Below are 19,662 nucleotides of genomic sequence, written 5' to 3'. Positions count from 1 at the left end.
TGTTTCTTTTTGGATATTAATATGAAATTGCACGTTTTATTCAGTCTGATTAAAAAAAAAACATTCAGATGGAAGGAAGCAGCTGTTTCAAAGTATTCACATGAATCCGATAAAATATCCTATTAAGTTCTGATGTGCATAAGCTTTTTTTCCTGACTTGAGGTGATTGTACATATGAGGTGCCATTAGGCCATTATTCGAACTTTACCTCTCATACACACAAAATGCTCTCACATTCATTAGTTTTACCTCTCACATTCGCACAAAATGCACTCGCATTCACTATTTTGCCTCTCACATTCATTGTATGTACAGTACATATGAGAGGTTAAACAAGTGAATGTGAGGTTTTTGTGTGTATGGAGAGTGTGAGCAACTTATGCACGTATGAGAGGTAAAGTTTGAAGAATGGCCTAAATGGCATTTCATACACATACTGTAGGCTCGATTACTATGCCAACCAGAATTTGTTTTGCTGCTTTGAGTGTAGACTATTTCTTGACTGTGATTGTGGATTGTTTTGTAGGGAATGGCTTTCACCTTGGAGGAGAGGCTGCAGTTGGGAATCCATGGCCTCCTTCCACCCTGTTTCCTTAGTCAGGATGTGCAAGTGCTGAGAGTACTGAGGAATTATGACATGAAGAAGGATGACTTGGATAGGTGAGTGTGATTGACGACTTAAAACACCATGGTGGTAATTAAACTCATTTTTATTTAATCCCAGGGCACCCTGAATCTAAGTGACTTGACTGGCCTAAGAGTATAATGAATGTCTCATTGTTCATCCTTTCATAATATGCTTCCCATGAACATGAACTAATGAACCCCAAAGCAAAAAAAAAATCTCTGCTCTAGGCTGGGGAGATGTTATTATTTGTGAGTAGTTCAGGTGGGTAGCTGCATTGGCATGCGTAGGCTGCAAAGGAACAAGTAATAGGTTTATTCCATGCTGAAAAGAGAAGAAAGCAAATGCAACGTTTTGGCTGTGGAGCCTTCTTTGGGTAACACCCGAAGAAGGAATACTAATATTTGTTTACAATATTTTGTTTGTTTTTATTTTTGTAAATTTGTTCTATATTTATAATTAATTATTTTTGAAGATGTTTATTTGTGGGGAAAGTAATGCCTGTAACATTTTTCAAGATGTTTGTGCTTATCCTCAATGTTTACTTTCATGCGATGCTCCTCTTATTCCGGTGTGCTCTACAGTACATTGATTGGCTGCCCAAATGAGGTGACCTCACGGTACTTTTGCAGTGCAACAGGAGATTTGGAACCATGATGAAAAGTTGACGGAATCGTGTAATTAGTCACCCCCTGCGATTCCTAGTCGCATAATTTGACACCCTCTAGGACAAAAAAGGCAGCGAGATTCAGCAACTGCAGTCATTCAATTTGACATGCTCTCCGGCTAGAAGTCGTGTCGAGTCCTGTAGTGTGATGCCGGCTTAACTGTTTTACAGTACATCCCACATTAAGGAAATAGTTTAAAGCCTCCTTAAATTCTCTGCCTCTGCCTTTTATATTACATTTTTGGTATCATTTAATGCATAAATGCACGGATGTACAGTATAATACAATAGCTGCTTCTTGAAGTAGTCACATGCTGACTAGAAATACTGTTTTTAAACTTTTTTTGCCAGGACGAAGTTTAATGTGGAACACTCCCTCTTAAGGAAACAAATACTGTACGTCTAGGTAATGTTTGAATCCCTGGGTTTTTATTTTGGCACATTAAGAACCAGGGGATAAATTTTGCAAACAGCCTTTTTTGATTTAGAAGTGGATAAGTAGTTAAGAGTTCATACATCTCCTCCAGTCTTACTGTGGGATTCACATGTGATGGAGTGAAATGGAATATGATTCAGTGAAACAAGTGGGTGTGCAGTTTTTCTTGCCTCATGAGTTACTTTTAGACCAAGATGAATAACTGTTGCTATACCATTCTTCCAAAACAGTAACTAACATTTTAAGGTTTTCTGATGTGAATCTTTTGTGGGCAGTGTTCCCATACCCTGGAAAAGTTAGTGAATGAGCATCTTCAAATACTGTAATTTTAACAGCAACAAAGTCTCCCCTGTCTTACTTTTCAATCTTCCAGCACCAAATGTTTTTGATCCATGTGGAAGCAAGATGGACATTTGGTTCGCTTACAGTACATTTTAAATTATACCCGAAAAAAAGCAAAATGCCTCACATGTGAAGTCGGCAAAAATAACTTAAGGATTATACTGAATTAGAGTATTTGTGGTGTTTTGAAACTCATTTAAAGTGCAATACCTTAAATCATTGTGGAGCAGAAACCACACAAATGTAATCATTGCATGTTACTCTGTAGACCTACCTTAGGACACTGTACTTAGGAAAATACGCGTTACGTGTTTTCCAAGTGTTTGTCAAGTGTTCAATTGTTAAATTGTGAATTGTTTTTTTTGAGTTCAATATTGCCCAGAACGGGTAAGCTGAGACACTCCTTGGAGGCAGGGGACATTCATTGTTTATAAATGAAACAGGTGTTTTAAAATATCAGTAGATGTGCTTTGTACTCCTTGTTGAATTTCTGCATGTAACTCTCGTTTGAGGTTAGAGCTTCTAGGTTTTTTTGCTGTGTAGTGCTAAATCACTTTTTAGTGCTTGAATGGGTTAAGAATAATGAAGTACAATTTTTAAATTTAAATAACATAATGTCTGCTTTAATTCAAACTCCACAAAATGGCAACACAGCCATTTTTAGACTTGGGGTATTTTAGGTCCCTTGATTTCTTGTACACCCCAAGTGTGTCTGGTTTGAAGCCCCCAAATACCTACTATCCAGAATGTCTCAAATTTGCAGCATAGACATAGTAATGTCCTGAATGATGAACAAGGGCCCAAGACCTTTTTAATGGTTTGTTTGATCTCACCCCACCTACCAAGAAACATGTTTACTCCAATACTTTACCATAGCAAGGAAAGTAATATTCCTAAACTGGAAGAATATAAAAACATCATGTGATCAGTGGCTCAGTTTATTACTGCAACATTTTTAATATGTAATTCAATACTTTGTGTATTAAAATTGGTGAATGCCATTTTCAATTAGAATCCAAATAAAGACATATAAACAAATGTTAGAATTCGCTCACACATCTGAGGAAGCTTTAAGATTAGAATTACTGTTTCATTACTCTTTGTCTCTTTCTCTTGGCTGTGAAAAGCTGTAGCAAAACAAGCAATGTTCCTTGATAAATAGCTGTTTTGTTAATACCGAGATTCATTCATTCAGCTTTTAAATGCAACTGGCACATTGGCAACCAGTGTATCCTGTTTGACCTTGAGGACTAAATTCCTCAACTCCATGACAAACCCGTGTCAAACAGATACTGAAGATTAGCTGTGGCAGGGAATGACTTAGCCATGATAAGGCCTCCTCACCTCCTTCATTTGATTACAATGATAACCATTCAGTATTCAGCATGGCTGAAAAACGCCTTTGCAAACGACTTCCCAGGAGACTGCTCTGCACCTGTGTGAGTGAAGGGGGGTGCATAAAGAGGAGGCTTCATACACTTTGTGGGGAGTGGGAAATGATTGGCATTTGTTTTTCTAATCATGAAGTGGAACAAAAGATTGACTTTGGGTTTCAAGGTTGCCGTTTGGAAGAGCGATACTGAGAACTGCAAATATTTTAAGCCTTCCTAAGAATATATGTCTGTGTATGGTTTAACAGTTGTATCAGAACTTGTAAATGTAGTGCATTGTTATATACTAATGCAAGACATTTTTCTTAATACAAAGGAGTTCCAATTTCAACTCAACTTGAAATCCAAGGAAACATCTGTTGTACAAGATTCCTTCTTTACTGAACGATCTAAAAGGGCTCATACTAGAGTACTTTCAGTGTTGGAGAAAATGGGTCAATACTGAGATTTTGTCATTTTCTTTGTGGATTCTAACCAATAGGGGAGTTAAAGCTATAGATGTAATACACAAGTTCAAGTAGTACAGTGTATTAAACAGCCGTCATTTATTGACCTGGTGTAATTTTAAGGAGTCCTAAGAGAAGGCATAAATCACAGCTTACTCGCCTAACAAGCCATTATACGTATTAGGTTTTCTACATGTAGTCTTTCATACAGAGCACTGCTCACAGAACTGCAGCTAGAAATACCACTACTTAATAATTTAGGATTAAGTAACTTAAACACTTATTCAGCAGATGTCTGCTTTGTGTTGCCTTGTGATGATGATGAAGATATTAAATGGGTTAAGTCAAACATTTTAAATTTGTGACCACTTAATCACAATAGGGACATTTTTGTCTTGTACAGTATGGAACTAAAATACAACCAAGTACAGTATCTTAATTTTAATGGTCTTACAAGTTAGTTGCAGTCCATCTTGGCTTGTTTGCACTTCTTAAAACCTTGTCTGATTCAACTGCCTGTTATTTTTACAGCTGAGCAAAATCTTGGTCTCCTGGCACCTTCTGACCCACAGGCATTTCATTACAGCTGTATCACCTTCTCAGTTTTGCCAGTTGTCCAAAGACTATGAAATTCACTTTTTCCTGGAAGACCGCAGTTGAAAACAATTGCTGTTTTCAGATGTCCATAAATAAAACAATTGCAAAGATGAAGTTATGTGCTCTATGAAAATCTGCATAAATGTAATGCCAATGGGTATTGCATAAGATTTTATATTTTGAGTTTCAGGTTGAATCAACATTTTCCATACAAATTTCTTTGCTAAAGTAATTTAGCTTTCATTCATCCTGCTAAAGAATCCTCTTGTTTTTTAGTATTTTTGTTCTAGCACTGCTAAAACAAGTCTGTGAAAGTGGGCCATTGTATGCTTGCTACTATATGATTAAAGGATAATTTGGAAATAACTGGTTAGCTCAGCATTTGAAAAGCCTGGGGACAAAGGACAAAAAGCCAAATTGGGTTTTGATAATGAATATTGTACTGCATTAGAATTCTATAATGAAGTTTCATTTTCAGCTTTCTTGCAACCTAGTTATTTCAATGGGGTTGTATTTTTACCTATGACACTGACAAACTGTATAGATACAATTATACTGCACACACATTTGTCTGTACAAATCTTTCCCTCTACATGAGGCTGAGCTTTGACTGCTTGGAGGTATCTCTTCTAGATCTTTAATACTGGATAGGATATTATCAGACATGCACAGAAGTGCTGGAATTTTTAAGAGGCTGTTAACACCTTGTATATGATGAAGAATTTGGTTTTCATTACTTTAGAAGGGCAGGGAAGTACAGTAGTATCCTGTTTTATGGGAATTTATGCAACCTATACAATTCCTGTGAATTTAAAAATGATTCTTTATAAATCAACAGTTTGATTATATAGGGGATCACTTTCATTTTTAGAGGCCTTATACAGTATGTGCCTTGTATGTGTGGGTTTATAATTGCATTACATGGCAGTTGAAAAGGAATGTTTTGTAGGACACGTGGAACCAGAAATAAACAGAAATGCAGCGTTTTGATCTGAAAGTCGATTTAACTTTGAGATCTTTAGGTACTTTAATCTCCTGTCAAGAGCTTTACGGTTAAATTTGAAGACCTATATACAGTAACGGTGTTTCTCTTAAAAGCCAGAGAAATTTAGACTGCAAAGCCCTTAGTCAATATACATGGTATGAACATTTTTAGGCATATGTACATTTTATAAAATTTTTTTTTTGTTTTGCAGATATGTACTTTTAATGGCCCTGCAGGACCGGAATGAGAAACTCTTTTACAGAGTTCTCACTTCTGACACACAAAGATTTATGCCAATTGTTTATACTCCCACGGTTGGTCTGGCCTGCCAGCAGTATGGTTTGACGTTCCGAAGACCACGGTAAGAAGCTGTATTGCTATCAAATTTAATTGCATAGCGTTTTCCTGTCCGAATTTCATCTGGGCAGCTAAGGGGAATTTTGGAGGTTTGGATTACAAGCATGATCATTTTAAATGGGTCACTTTCTTTTATTTTGCTTTTCACATTCAGAAATGTCTAATGCATATTATAGCATACTGTTTTGTTGCTTGCATAAAACAAATGCCAAAGTAGTGTTTAAATCCACAAAAGTAATCCTTTTAACCAGAACTTGTGTATTGTGAAACTACCAAGCGAAAAGTTTGTTTTCTGCATGCTGGAGCTGGTACAGTATGTCTTGAATTAATAAAGTAGATGAAATGGAAATTGTGGGGGATTTAAACCAGAATGTAATGTACTCACCAAAAGCACACCACCCACACCAGTCAGTGGAGTGTCCAGATGTAGTTCAGCAGGTTTCTTGCTGGATTTTGTTTTCTAGCAAGTTCTACTGAACAGTATATCCTACACACAGTATATCCGACACACCTGAAGAAGGCTCCACGGCCGAAACGTTGTGTTCTTTCTTTTTTTCAGCATGGAATAAACCTATTACTTGTTCCAGTATATCCCATACAGTATATTTAAATACTAACACTTACCCATTCATTCATTGAATAATAGGACTATTTTGATGCCCTTTTACTTTGTACCTTGTTTAATAATTAAGAAATGCGTCTTGCACCCCATTGCTTGCCGGGATAGGTTTGGTCTCCCTAAAAAGTGGATAGGTGGATTAAGAAATACAAAACTGTCTGAAACCTGGAGAAGGCACACTGAAGCTGCTTTTACCTGCCTCAAGTGCAATGCACATTAATTTTATCCTTCCTTTTCACTGTGCAAAAGACTGAATCTATACAGTACATTACCATTTTTACAAGTCGCTTGTAAGCTACATTGCTGCTTTATTACTTATTTGTGAAACATTAGTGAGCATTCTGTAAGTAGCTAGTCTTTATACAGGGGTTGTTCTGTAAATACAGTTTATACTGTAGGTGACCCCTAAAGTAGGTTTTCTAGATATTAATATATGTACAGTATTTGGATTAAAGCAGGCTTTCAAATGTTCTATGTGCAGAAATCTTCCTAGTTTGACTGAATTATTTGAAGTAATAAGCATCACTATAGTCCATTAGGATTCAATTTTTCCTGACCTGCTGCAGCAAGATGCTTTTGAACTATTAAACAAACCTTTCTAATCTAAAAGTGAAGATCTAACGCAGTTACTGTACACAAATTTACTGCTGTTGTGTGGTGTGATCTGCCAAGTGTCTGCTTAAATGAAGTCATGATCTAGGTTTTAAATCTGGACGAGTCTGCATGCGCATTGCTTCTACTGCCGTTTGTGTCTCCTTGCCATTCTTCAAAATAAGTTGGACAGCATGATAAGCTTAAAGGCATGATGAATGCAATAACATGGGGAGAGACCAGGGCACTTGAGTGCTTCTTGTAGAGGAGATGTAGCATTTCAGATTCATGAGTCACTCGGAGATACAGCTGTAAACAGTAAGCATCCCAAACTATGCAGCAAAAAAATCAATTCCGTTTTGCATGATCACTGTGGTTTTTCTGCTTCTATGATGCTATGAAAACTATTTTAACCCTGATTTATTCATTCTTGCTACAGAATACAAACTGTTCTTACATTTTGTTTAAGCAATTTAACAAAATGTGAATTCTGCTGAATAGAGTAGTATTGGTTTTGTACAATAGTTTTGCATTTTCTTTCCCATTTGACCTCCATATCCTCCTGTATGGGCTTTATGTGCAAAGGGGGACTTATATTAATTGTTTTGATTTCTGTTTTGGGAAACTCTTATGCATTTAAATAGAAATTATAATTTACTTAGCTGGTTTTTATTAACAGAAAGGTTTGCCAGTGGGCACAGGAATGTATAACTCAAGTGAAAATTACTTGGCTCACTGAGTAAAACTCCTATAAACATTTTATACTATGTCAGTAATGGTGGTAAACTATTTTGGCACTACTATGAATTGCTTGTAAATTTTCAGTATCATTTGGTTTTATTAGATATGTTGTAGAATCAGGCAATAGGTGCATTTCCATAAACAAATATGACTCGTTAATTTTTAACATTTCAACAATTTCTTAGCCTGTACCTTCCCCAGTTGTGTAGTTTAAAAGATTTTGGCTGTCAATAAACCTAGGAGACATTTTGACATCAATATCTATTATAAGAGTTGATCTCTTCAGAGAACAGAGAGGTCATTTCAATTTTAAATGACCTTTTATTAAACGGACTCTGGCTCTAGCTCTCTATTGGTCTGTATTGGATCTACTGTGTATTAGTTCTTACAGCGATGTTCAATGCTGTGGACTATCTCGCATTCTGTTACTGTAAATTGCCTTAAATCTTATGCATATGTGACAACTGTCAAACTGGGGACAATTTGTAGCACTTAAGTCCAGTATTGTCCCACTCTCTTCAGGTGTCCCTTAGGTCCCTATCCTAGAACCTATTCTGTTTTTAATCTCTTTACTCACATTAGGTAGTCTTATTGGGGGAAAAGGGGTCTGCTTTCTTTTTTATGCAAAAGACATTCAGCCTTACATCTCCATCTCATCTGATCTTCCATGCGACATCTAGATTGTGTCAAACTGAGTGAAATTCAGGCATGGTCTCAATTTTCCTCTATTTAAATAAGACAAAAACTGAAGTAAATCCTATGGAAGATGCATCCAATGTATTAAATTCAGCTTGGAAATGGTGGCCTCAAATTACACCCTACTATGAGACATCTGGGGGGTCTTGTTTGATCCTGAGCTCTGTTATGATGCACAAATTAAAGACGCTGGTCAAGTCTTACTTTCACCTGAGAAAACATTGCCTGAATTTGGTCTTTTCTTGATTGCACTGCTGATACTTGCCTTCACTTTGGCTAAATTACTGTAATAGCCTTTATATTGGTCTTAAATGAGAATTCTCTGGAATTAATCTTCAATCCTTTAAGAAGTTTTCCTTCAGGAAAATGAAAGGTTTATGGTGGCTATCAAAAGTATTTCACTGCTCTTATACTTTTGCATCTTGTATATTACAATATGTGAATTGTAATGTATTTAATTGTTTTTGTTTTTTGCCAGTGATCAATGCACTCTGTAATGTCAAAGTGAAAACTGAATTCTGCAGATTTATTGGTTTTCCAACTTCTTTATCCAATGCAGTGTCATGGGGGAGCAGCCTATCCCAGCAAGTCCACTGCATGGCACACAGACACTTGGATAAGTCTTTTCCAGCTTGGCACATCTGGACACTAATCTTTGCCCATTCTTCTTTGCAAAATTGCTCTAGCTCCCTCAAGTTGGAAGCGGGCCACTGGTGAATGGTGATTTTCAACTCCTGCCACAGATTAAGTGGGTTGAGGTCTGGGCTTTGACTGGGTTACTCCAGTACTGTACATTGACTTTTTAAGCCACTGCAATGTGGCTTAGGCTATTGTTTTGGGTCATTGTCCTGCTGGAAGATAATTCTCATCCTAAGTCCCAGATATCTTGCAGTTTTGCGGTAGGTTTTTCACCAGAATTTCTTTACTTTGCTGCACCCATTTTCCCTTCCATCCTCACATCTTCTAGGCCATAACACAGTGAAGCATCCCCATAGTGTGATGCTGCCGTCGCCATGCTTCACGCCAAGGATGGTGCTCTCTCGATGTAGTTTTGGCACAAGCATAACCTTACACTGAAACCTTTTTGGCCTAAAGGCCAAGTACTACAGTCTCCCACATGCCATCTGGCAAACAGACTTTGAGGCTTGGTGCAAGTTATTTAATCAACAGCATTCGTATTACCACCCTCCGGTGAAACCCACAATTGTAAAGCACTTGGACAGTTGTAAATATAGTTTCTTCCATTTCAGCCGGGGAAGACTAGAGTGCCTTTAGAGTTGTCATAGACTTCCTGGTGGCCTTCCTTAGTTTTGCCCTTCTTGCTTGGATAATGTTTTTGAGGATGCCCTGTTTCGCACAGTCAAAGTTGTACCATGTTTTCTGCTTTTCTTTAATGGTCTTTACTGTGCTTTGAGGGATATGTAATGCCTTGGACATTTTTCATGTATCCTTCCCATAATTGGTACTTTTCAATAGCCCTACCCCAGATTTACAGTACTTTGAAAGTTTCAGTGTTGCACTAAACTGGACTTCCCAGAGATGGGAACTCATGAAACACCTTCGTTGCAAACAGGTGGACTTCAATTAATTGTCTTCTAAAGGCAACTGGTTGCACCAGAGCCTATTTGAGTGGGTCAAAACACAGGAGTTGAAAACTGTTTTATATTTATTAATTTAGGGTTATCTGTAGAATATTTATTTTGCTTTGATATATGGAGTGTTTTGCCAATCGATGGCAAAAAATCCCAGTTAAATACTTTGATTCCATATTACAATAAAATTTGAAGTTTCAAGGGCAGTGAATACTTTTGATAGCTAATGTATACACTTATGAAGTTAGTGTTCTACAAGATTCATTAAAATTACAATAAATTGGATAATCAAATGTCAAGTGTCCATTTTTGCCTTTTCATTTATTTTTTAAATATAATGTAAAAATGTAGAATCCTGTTTTTGTCTGATGGCAAAACTTGGTAAATATTGCTGCTAATGTTTTGAGCTGCCAGCACTGATGTACTGTATATAAAGGAAACTTTATTCAAGTCTTATAAACTGTTAGACAAAGCTTTTGTTGTATGGTACCTAGCATTTCTGTCTGTTTGAGTTAACATTCTATTATTTTGGCTTATGTTACTGTAAAACCAATTTTTTTCTGAAATGAAAATAAATGGCAGTGAAAACATGGAAATATTACGTTTGTTACAATTTTACTTTTGATTAGTGGTCGAGTAAGCTGTTCATGTGGATTATAGATATTACTTAATGTACAGTACTTACAGGGATGTCCCCTTCCTGGGCTGCAATTTCATACTTATTAGCTATGCAGGTGATGGGGCTCAGAGGTGAGCCTGTGACTACACAATTTCAGATTCAGGTGGTGATTTCATGATTATATGCTATAGTTCTGTTGCTCTTTAGGGTGAATGGCAGATGGGGGGGAAAGAATGCCAATTAAAATGTACAGCTTGTACCCAGTAGCTATTTATATTGTTGCTCTTTTGTAATGCTCCTACTGTATATCAGCTTGTACTGCTTTTATTTAGCAACAAATTGAAGCTGATGCAGTGTCTGCCCTACTGGGATTAATAAAAGCATTGCAACATTGAGTGGTTTTGCTTTTGTATGTGAAAGCCTTAATTCTTGAGCCCAAAAGCAATCTGGGGCGTGAGTGCATCTTCCTAGTTTTATATTGGGTCCAAGGTTGAGGATTAATCAGTTCAAGATGTGGTGTAATACAATGAGAAGTATGATTGGTCCCTCTCTAATCTGCTCTGCAATTAACCAAATGTTTTGTCCTGGTAAACCTGTGCTACTTTGTAGTAGTAAATATCATTGATCTATAAAAAAGTAAGACTATGGTTTTAGTTTGTAATTTTTTGGACAGGATCTCTAGGTACTGTACCTACTAAAAATGTGAAACCTCTTACATATGCGCACACACCATGAAAGACCTGTAATGAATCACTTATTTGTTCATCTGCTGGACCACCTAGGTTGTAAAACGGGATTGGCCATTATTAGGCTAATCAGTAGCTCTCAGGTACAAAGAAAACCTTGTGCAGAAGGTACTTTCTTGGCCTTAAAAGGTTTTACAGCCTGTAATCTGCTTTACACATATTAACTAGAACCATACTTTTGCTGTAAGTGGGAGATCAAAGGTTAAACGCACTCCCTCAAGGCATGAAAGTTTTTGGATAAAGTGAAATGTAGTCTGTAATATTTTTATTATGCTTCAATGTAGAATTGACAATAAGTAATAAGTAATGCTGTTCTGTAAAATTAAACTGGAAATTCATCTGATTTTATGATGTACAGTGAGACAGTCAAATTCTCTTATTAAAATTAACTTAATCAGTGATAGAAATTTAAAATGCTTTATTTCATCTGAAGTGGCACCTGTAGCAATACTGAACGAATAGAAAATGTCTTTTTGTGATCAAGATGGCAAAGAAACGAAAGTGTTTTTGAAGAGGCCACACACAGAGCTAGTTGCATGTAAGATGAGAATGTACAATTCAGTGCAAGAACACTGCAAGCAGAAAATTACTCACTGGAATTTGATGCTGTGCATACAATAGCTTCACTATCAGTACAGGTTTCACTACCAGAATATGCTTAGGAATGTCTGCTTTCAAGTACCAGAGGTAGGTTGGAATTTGACCAGAGGATAGCATTTCAAATAAACTAAATTGCAAATTAAGAAGGATATCTGTGCAAGCTAAATTAATTTGATTATATTAAGACCAAAATGTTGATAATTTGATAGCAGAAACTAAAAATGCAGTAATCAAGAAACTGCAGTTTGTACTGCATATAAATTTCCAAGTTGGTTTTTGTTTCATGAAACTTAACTTCACTAAGAAACAAATCTTAAACATAACTTGATTCAACAAAGCACTTTAGAGAAATGCAAAAGTATTTTACACTTTGCTTTTTTCCTCCGAAAACAAATGTCAGAAAAGGTCACGAGGATTGCCGATACCGCATACAAAGAAAGCTTCAGCACAAAAGAGAAAAGCTGTTTAAACTTAATCATAGTAGTTCTCTTGGATTGGTACTGTATTTGTGTATTGTTTGTTGGAAATTACCATACATACAAAAGAAAAACTGTTAGCCTTCTATTGATTATTTAAACCTCAATCATACTTGTGTCCCTTTTTCGCTAACCTACAGTTAGTCTGAACTTTTCTTTTGTTGAAATATTGGCTTAACTGTATTTTACTCGATCAACACTCTTCAAAATATTACATCCTCCCCACCCCACCCCTTTAAACACATAATGTATACCAAACCTTAAAAGAAACATAAAACTGTAAAATTCACAAATTTATCAGGAAAATAACACTATCTGGAGTGTAGATACACTAGCATCTTGTCAGACATCACATTAACGTTAAATAAACATATTGAAGGGGTGGAGCGGTGGCACTGTGGCTAAGGATCTGTGCCTGGGGGTGGAAGGTTGCCGGTTCAATTCCCATGGCCAGCAGAGGAATCCTACTCCATTGGGCCCCTGAGCAAGGCCCTTAACCCCAACTGCTCCAGGGGTGCCGTATAAATGGCTGACCCTATGCTCTGATTCTAAGCTGCTCTCTCCCTGTCTGTGTGCTTGTATGTCTCATGGAGAGCAAGCTGGGGTATGTAAAGACAAATTCCTAATGCAAGAAATTGTATATGGCCAATAAAGGGATCTTGACTCTTGAAGCCTTTTACCTGTCATCAACAGGAGTTGATTGACAGGTGACCTACACTAAAAGTCAAATGCCAAGTAGCATTCGTATTGCTTCTAGTGGTGGCCACAAACCTATACATCTGCGACACCAGATTACAGATGTTATCTTGTGGATTGTCCTATTCCTCTTATGGAACCTGGGAAAGTGTGTGGCCGTTAACTAGTCTCTGCCCCATATACTCCCAACTCCTCACAAATGTTCAATGGGGATCAAGTCAGGCAAGACTTCTATTAATCACTAAAGGTGGAGTTCTGTAGTACTACAGTAGATTCACCTGCCCAGACCAGTATGCTTGGACCTTCCCTGTAATTGTTCTGTTGGATACAACAATTATAAAACTATTCTGCAGGTCTGCTACACACATTGTAGATGCCACTCCACCTGAAGTACTTAGTCCAACCTCCAACACACTGATGGCACAAAATATTATTCTCTTTTTACATGGAGCATATTAGTTTTAGTTCCTTTGTTTCTTTCATCTCCATCTCCCATGCCGATATGAATCGGTGAGCCACATTGACTAACAAAGTTCAGTCAACAAAATTGCAGTATACCAAAAACAATTAAGAAAAGAGTTTATAACTGGGGCAGGGGACATCTCTTCTAATTTCAGATTTCCACTAATCTCCTGAAAACTAGAGCAATCAATTCAGTATGCTTTTTTTTTACCTACAGTATATCTGAATACCGTGTTTTCTGGCACAAATTAATTACAGTTTAGCTTTTTGAAATGCAATGTAAATTTTCACATAAAAGCACAAGTTCATTTTAAATCCTACGCTTTTATGTTGGGCTGAGTGCATTCACATTCTCATTACCTCTTCATAACATTTTATTTTATCATAATCTCCTGTGTCGTGCAGTTTTTGATGACCGATTGGATGAAGCAACCCCTTTGATCTAGATTAATCCTCTCCAACAAATTGTCTAAATTTCAGAAAAACTCATTCACTTAAAATGAAACAAATTGTCTTCTGGTGTTTTCTCATCTTGATTTCCAACAAAACGCATAAAATCACATTTAAAAAAAACCTTCAAACATCACAAGTGAAATGCAGTACTTGCTATGCATGGGAAGGTGTTTTGTATTGCCTCATGTACTGGAATACACAGCAAATGCAAAATTAACAAGTTGCAGGGTCCTAGTATGAAATGTTGATGTACCATCATTAGATGGCCTAGTGCTGTTTGATAGTTATCAGAATTGGAAAAAAATTGAGTCCACGTGGCAATTTACATCTGTTTCTCCATCTGGATATCCTGGTCATATGTTTTGAATATCCCAAAACCCACTTTAGCAGCACAGGAAAGTTGTTTAGAACAAATGTGAATACTAGTGAAGTATTACAGTTTGGGCCACATTCAAAATCATAGGTATCTGTGCTCCCAAACATCTAACTATAAAGTTACACAAAAAAAGGAAATGTTATGCAGAGCTTCCAAGATTCCTTGGCATTCTTTGCAGTACAGCCACGGTCAATCATAGGGAAGTGCAAGCAAACAAGTAAAATGACACTCCCCAATTCTGAGAGATCATGAGAAATGCCTATGAAAGTAGCTAGACGGCTTTGAAAACTATCTAGCAGGGAGTAGTGGAAGATCAAGATGAATCATGTCAAGATGTACTCGGGGGGCGGTGGGCGAAGTTGAGCTTTGTATGATATTGTAAGCTTTTTTTTCCAGTACTTGGAAATGGTGAAGAAAGGTCTCGAACTTGACACCTCTTTTCATAACAAATGTAAAGCGTTGTGCCTTTCCACTTAATCTCTTCAGTTGCTACAGATTTCACAACATCAGGTTTCTATCAATTTCATGTTTCACCATGACTGCTCTGCACAACCAAATCAACAAGCATAACTACCAGAGTGAAGGTCAGGTTGCTGGAGTGGTCGTTAGTGTCCCATCCCTTAAAGCTGCCTTCTTTATTAAAGATGGATATGATGCATTAATAGAAATTCCTGATGATTGTGGGGTTGAAACTACAGTATGTAAATTGAAAAGTGCAGTAAAATTTAATAGAACAAAAGCAGACAAAGCTACAAAAATGCATGCTTCTGGAAACGGCAGCTAAATGAGGACATAATACTCACTAAGGGCCAGGTACAAGAGTTACAGTATGCCTGTTTTATGAGTTATAATTCTTCTTTCACAACAGGGTTGCCCCAAGGCACTTAAAGCTGTGTAACAGCACATGATGTTACAATACAGAAAGGAAAAAAAGCCAAAAGACAACGGAAGAGAGGAACCAAAAACTCCTCAGTAAGGAAAAAAAATAACCTCTAAGGGTCCAAGGTCAACTGGCCCCTCTGGGCATGCTAACATCATACAATTAAAAAAAACTACAAAGTGTGAAGTAATAAGCCTTCCATCATGTCCTTCTGTGTGCCAGTACTCCATACAGATCTCTGTAGACCAGCAAGTCCTCCTAAACAATAGCTGTATTCAGTGTCCTTCTTGGATCCATGGCAGTGAAGTAACAGTTTACAGATACTGTAAATGTATCGCATATTTGACATTGCAATATTACCACTTAATCACGTTGTGGAAGGTGTTGCTGGGGTCTGTTAATTTTAGCTTTCAACAAAAGTTATGCCACGATGCAGTAAAGCTGACTTGCTTTAGCAGCCCCAGTGTTTTAACGCTGCATAACAGAAGACAGGACCGACACCCATAAACATACCATAAACAGGATAAAGCAGATCAATGCCTGCTGCATAACAAAGGCAGCATCCAACTCGGATGGGGCCCAGCTTGGGCACCATCCGGACATGTGGGGAGGAGACTAGGATAGTTTGGTCAGAACACATGTATCCACCTGGCAGGCCATCACAGAGATGTGCAATGGGATGTATAGCAGCACCAGCAGCCATAGTTGCAACGGGCTATGATGTATGGTGCGAGTAGACTAGGCTGAAGTAATAGGTTTCCGATCTGAATTAAAATCCTGAGAATGACTTGGCATCCCGTACATAGCCTGGCAGACTGCCCCATAAACTAGGGGTCCTGTAGCTAATGGCTTTTATGGCCAACCATTTTATTTTATTAATATGTGGAATATGAAGAAGACTTAAGTGGGCGACTTGGATTGTATACGTTAATCAGCTCCATTAAATAAACAGGTTGCTGACCTCTGAGACCCTTAAAATTTTTTAAGTCTGCCTGGTACCTAACAGGAAGCCATGGAGAGAGAGCGAAGTACAGGTACAGTAGGTGTTATGTGATGTGGTCGTACTTTCTACTCCCAGTAACGATTCTAACTGCCACGTTTTGAATTTCCTGTAAGGTGTTGAAAGTGCGATAGGTGCTCCCTGATGGTAGGGTATTACAGTAATCTAATTTGCTGTATGCAAAAGCATGTATTAGTTCCTGTCTTGTAGAATTAGTAGTATTGTATGCTTTACTAAACAAATGCGATATTTACAAGGTTATAAGAAACATCTTGAAGTAAGTCATTTGCAGCCAATCCTTGGATGACTAATTCTGGATATTCCTGCAAGATGTTGCAAAGTAGGGTGGAGGTTGTACAAATGTTCCTTCTGTATTTGTTTTTTCCCCAATTACACTGAATGAGCAACCTTAGAGATGCAGGTGTATTTTGTGAAATTAATGGAACTATTATTGCACATTAAACAATGCAATCAACATTTTGGCTTTTGAATTTTTTTTGCCGATTTTTAGCTTTTCACATGTGGATGTTTAGTATGACCATTAATTTTGATTTAAAAGTATACATTAGTGTCTCCCTTTCAGTATATGAAGATCAAATTAGGAGCAGGTAGTGTAGGATCAAAAAGGAATTTACCTGGGATGTTTCAATTAGGCAAGCCATTCCATCCTGGCAATGGTGAAATTATTACACTGTGCCAGAGGCCGTCTGCATTGTGCTCTCATATCAATACAGCTTTACGTTTAACTGCCAAATTATTTTTTCCCCCCAAAAAAGCCAATTTTGGTACTTCTGATTTCCCCAACCTTTTGGGAACCATAGATTGCATGTGCCACTTAATACTTTCTCAGAGATATGTGAAATACCTGTTCTGCGACTGCTGGTAGTGTTTAAACTTAATTACAAATGTCAAGTATCCTAGGTTAGTTTGCCACTTTTACACCTAAGAATAGCCACTTTTATAAACCATGTACAACAGAATTAACAAGTTCCCTAATGTAACAGGAAAGATGTTATACCAAACTTCAGAGGCGAGTACTTCATGGTAATGAGTGTTTTAAAGATACGTATTGTATATGAGGAGGATCAAGTCCTATTCTATTTACACTAATAGGGCAAAATAGCACAATTCAATGTGCTTTGACTGACTTACCTGACCAAGCTTCAGTCTCACTGTATTTGGATATGTGAGGAATCACTGTACAGGATTCAGAGTTTCTTGCAGCCAAAAACTTTCTGTACTGATAAATGTCCAACAGAAGACATCGGAGGTAGATAACAGAATATCTGTAAACTTGGAAATAAAATGCTAACAACCAAGTGTAAAAAATCTGCACTTATTTTGTTTTCAGAATGGAGTTTCTTGAAGCCTTTAGATTAATTGACCTTATGAGAAGAATCACTTGTAATTTAAGTCATTCTAGGCACTAGAGAAGCTTTTCTGATGAGGTTTAAAATACACAGTATAATGTTAATGCCTAAAAATAGCTCGGGGTGACATGAACGTAAGTTTTATCTGTAGGCCAATGTTTGATTTTTGTCTACAGTTTTTGATTTTGGGAAGATGATTCTTTACCGCTTCATTGAAATAAATGAACCGTAACAGAAGGGTGTAATGGTGTCTGTTTAGACTATATAACGGATTATCTCATTGTCATGTGTGCTACTTTTTATTGTATGATATTTAAAGACGCTTTTTTCTATTGAGTTATGAGGTAATATATTTAAAAAGCAGGGGAAAGTACAGAAAATATTTTTTTATTTCATGCCTGAAGCTTATAATGCAAGGTAACCAAGAGGACTCCAGATGTTGGGCATTTTAGAGTGTTGTCTTAGGAAGCACTCCAAAGTATTTCATATTACTGAAATGTTCTGTAGTTTAGGCTACAGTGAGTCCACTACTCCTATACATTTAACTACAATCTGATCTGGTGACCATCAAGGTGCATACTGTATAACCATGCACGGGAAGGTGACGGACCACAAAATTGCAACAGCTCCTCCTCAGAACTTTTCTGCAACCACATTGACACATTTATTGGTTGCGGAAACATGTTTAATAGATTTGAAAATGCAGTTTATACTGAAATATTGATTGTGACCATTAAAGTGCACACATGTAATGCTTAAGTAGATGGGGGGGGATTAATCATGTTATGAGTGTTATGCAGCAAATGGTATTAATTTAGAAATTTTGGACTGCAATGAAGTTTAAACAAAACACTCTTGGTGATCTATGTACAATTCTTCATGTCAATGATGTTTTTCAATGTCGATGGAGTGAAACATGACCCATTGGACATTAACATAAACTAAAAAGAATTGCTTTTAAGGCTCAAGGTTAGATGCTCCTTTACATAAATAGGTGTAGGCGTATGTAACAAGTTACCTTGTCACAATGTTGAAGCCTATACCTTGGCTTCTTTCAAGTAAAAATTGGAAAAACATCCTCCAATAAAGCAACTGGCCTCTTTTTGTAACCCTTGTTCTTATTCTTAATGCAGTATATTATTCTTCTGTAAAAAAGACTGACCAAAAGCTCCATGAAAGTATTAGCAATTTAAATTCTAAAGGAACTTGAACGTGAAGCTGCTTAAATTGATCACAACTTCTGGTTCCATTTAAGGACTGGAGAATTAACTAGTCTATTGTTAAATTTTTATGCTAGATCTTTCCACAGTACAATGAAAATTTGTAAAATAGGTTTTTGTCAGCAAAGCTGTTAAAAAATAGTGGGAGCACTGCTCACAGTGAGCACCCTTTACACAGTTCTTGTAAGGATAATTGTAATGATCTGGAAGTTACGGTAAACTTAAGCATGCTGTTATTCTGTAGTCTCATTCTCAGACTATTATTGTAAGAGTTATACCTTAGTAAATGTTGTACAAAATGAGGCGGTTTTACAATATCTGTTTATAAAGCGTTATTTGGACTTTGTAGTTGTATACAGTTCAAGTGAAATGAAATACTCATCTGACATATAGTAATCTTTTGCTCCATTTGTCACTGTTTTGGTACTTACAAACCCACAAGTTTCACCTTTTCAACAATAATGTGTAGGGCGCGATTGACACTGTGCTTGATGGACCCTGCATTAGGAATGGAAAGCTGATCCCGAGCAGCTGTGGGGAAAAAATTACGAGCTTTATGGCTTTTCAGTCTGAGGAGAATCTGGCAGGTAGTTTCTGCCTTTTTTTTTTAAAAGACATCAGCAAGAATGCATTGCTTACAGCCAAAAGTCAGTACCCAATGTGTGCTCCTTTCCGTCCA

The 19,662-nt window shown here is 37.1% G+C and overlaps 1 protein-coding gene across 1 annotated transcript in view; it reads left to right on the top strand.

The window, feature by feature from the left end:
• me1 (malic enzyme 1, NADP(+)-dependent, cytosolic) overlaps positions 1 to 19,662 on the top strand; it is a 167,276-nt gene that overhangs the window by 60,684 nt on the left and 86,930 nt on the right. The window contains exons 2-3 of the mRNA XM_088905921.1: positions 527 to 660; positions 5,701 to 5,850. Of these exons, the coding sequence (XP_088762047.1) occupies positions 527 to 660; positions 5,701 to 5,850 (284 nt within the window). The remainder of the gene's footprint in view (positions 1 to 526; positions 661 to 5,700; positions 5,851 to 19,662) is intronic.

This window comes from Atractosteus spatula, chromosome 2 (assembly GCF_055471065.1).
Source record: "Atractosteus spatula isolate fAtrSpa1 chromosome 2, fAtrSpa1.hap1, whole genome shotgun sequence".
NCBI lineage: Eukaryota > Metazoa > Chordata > Actinopteri > Semionotiformes > Lepisosteidae > Atractosteus > Atractosteus spatula.
The sequence above is the reverse complement of the archived record's forward strand: the minus strand, read 5'-3'. Positions and strand labels throughout refer to the sequence as shown.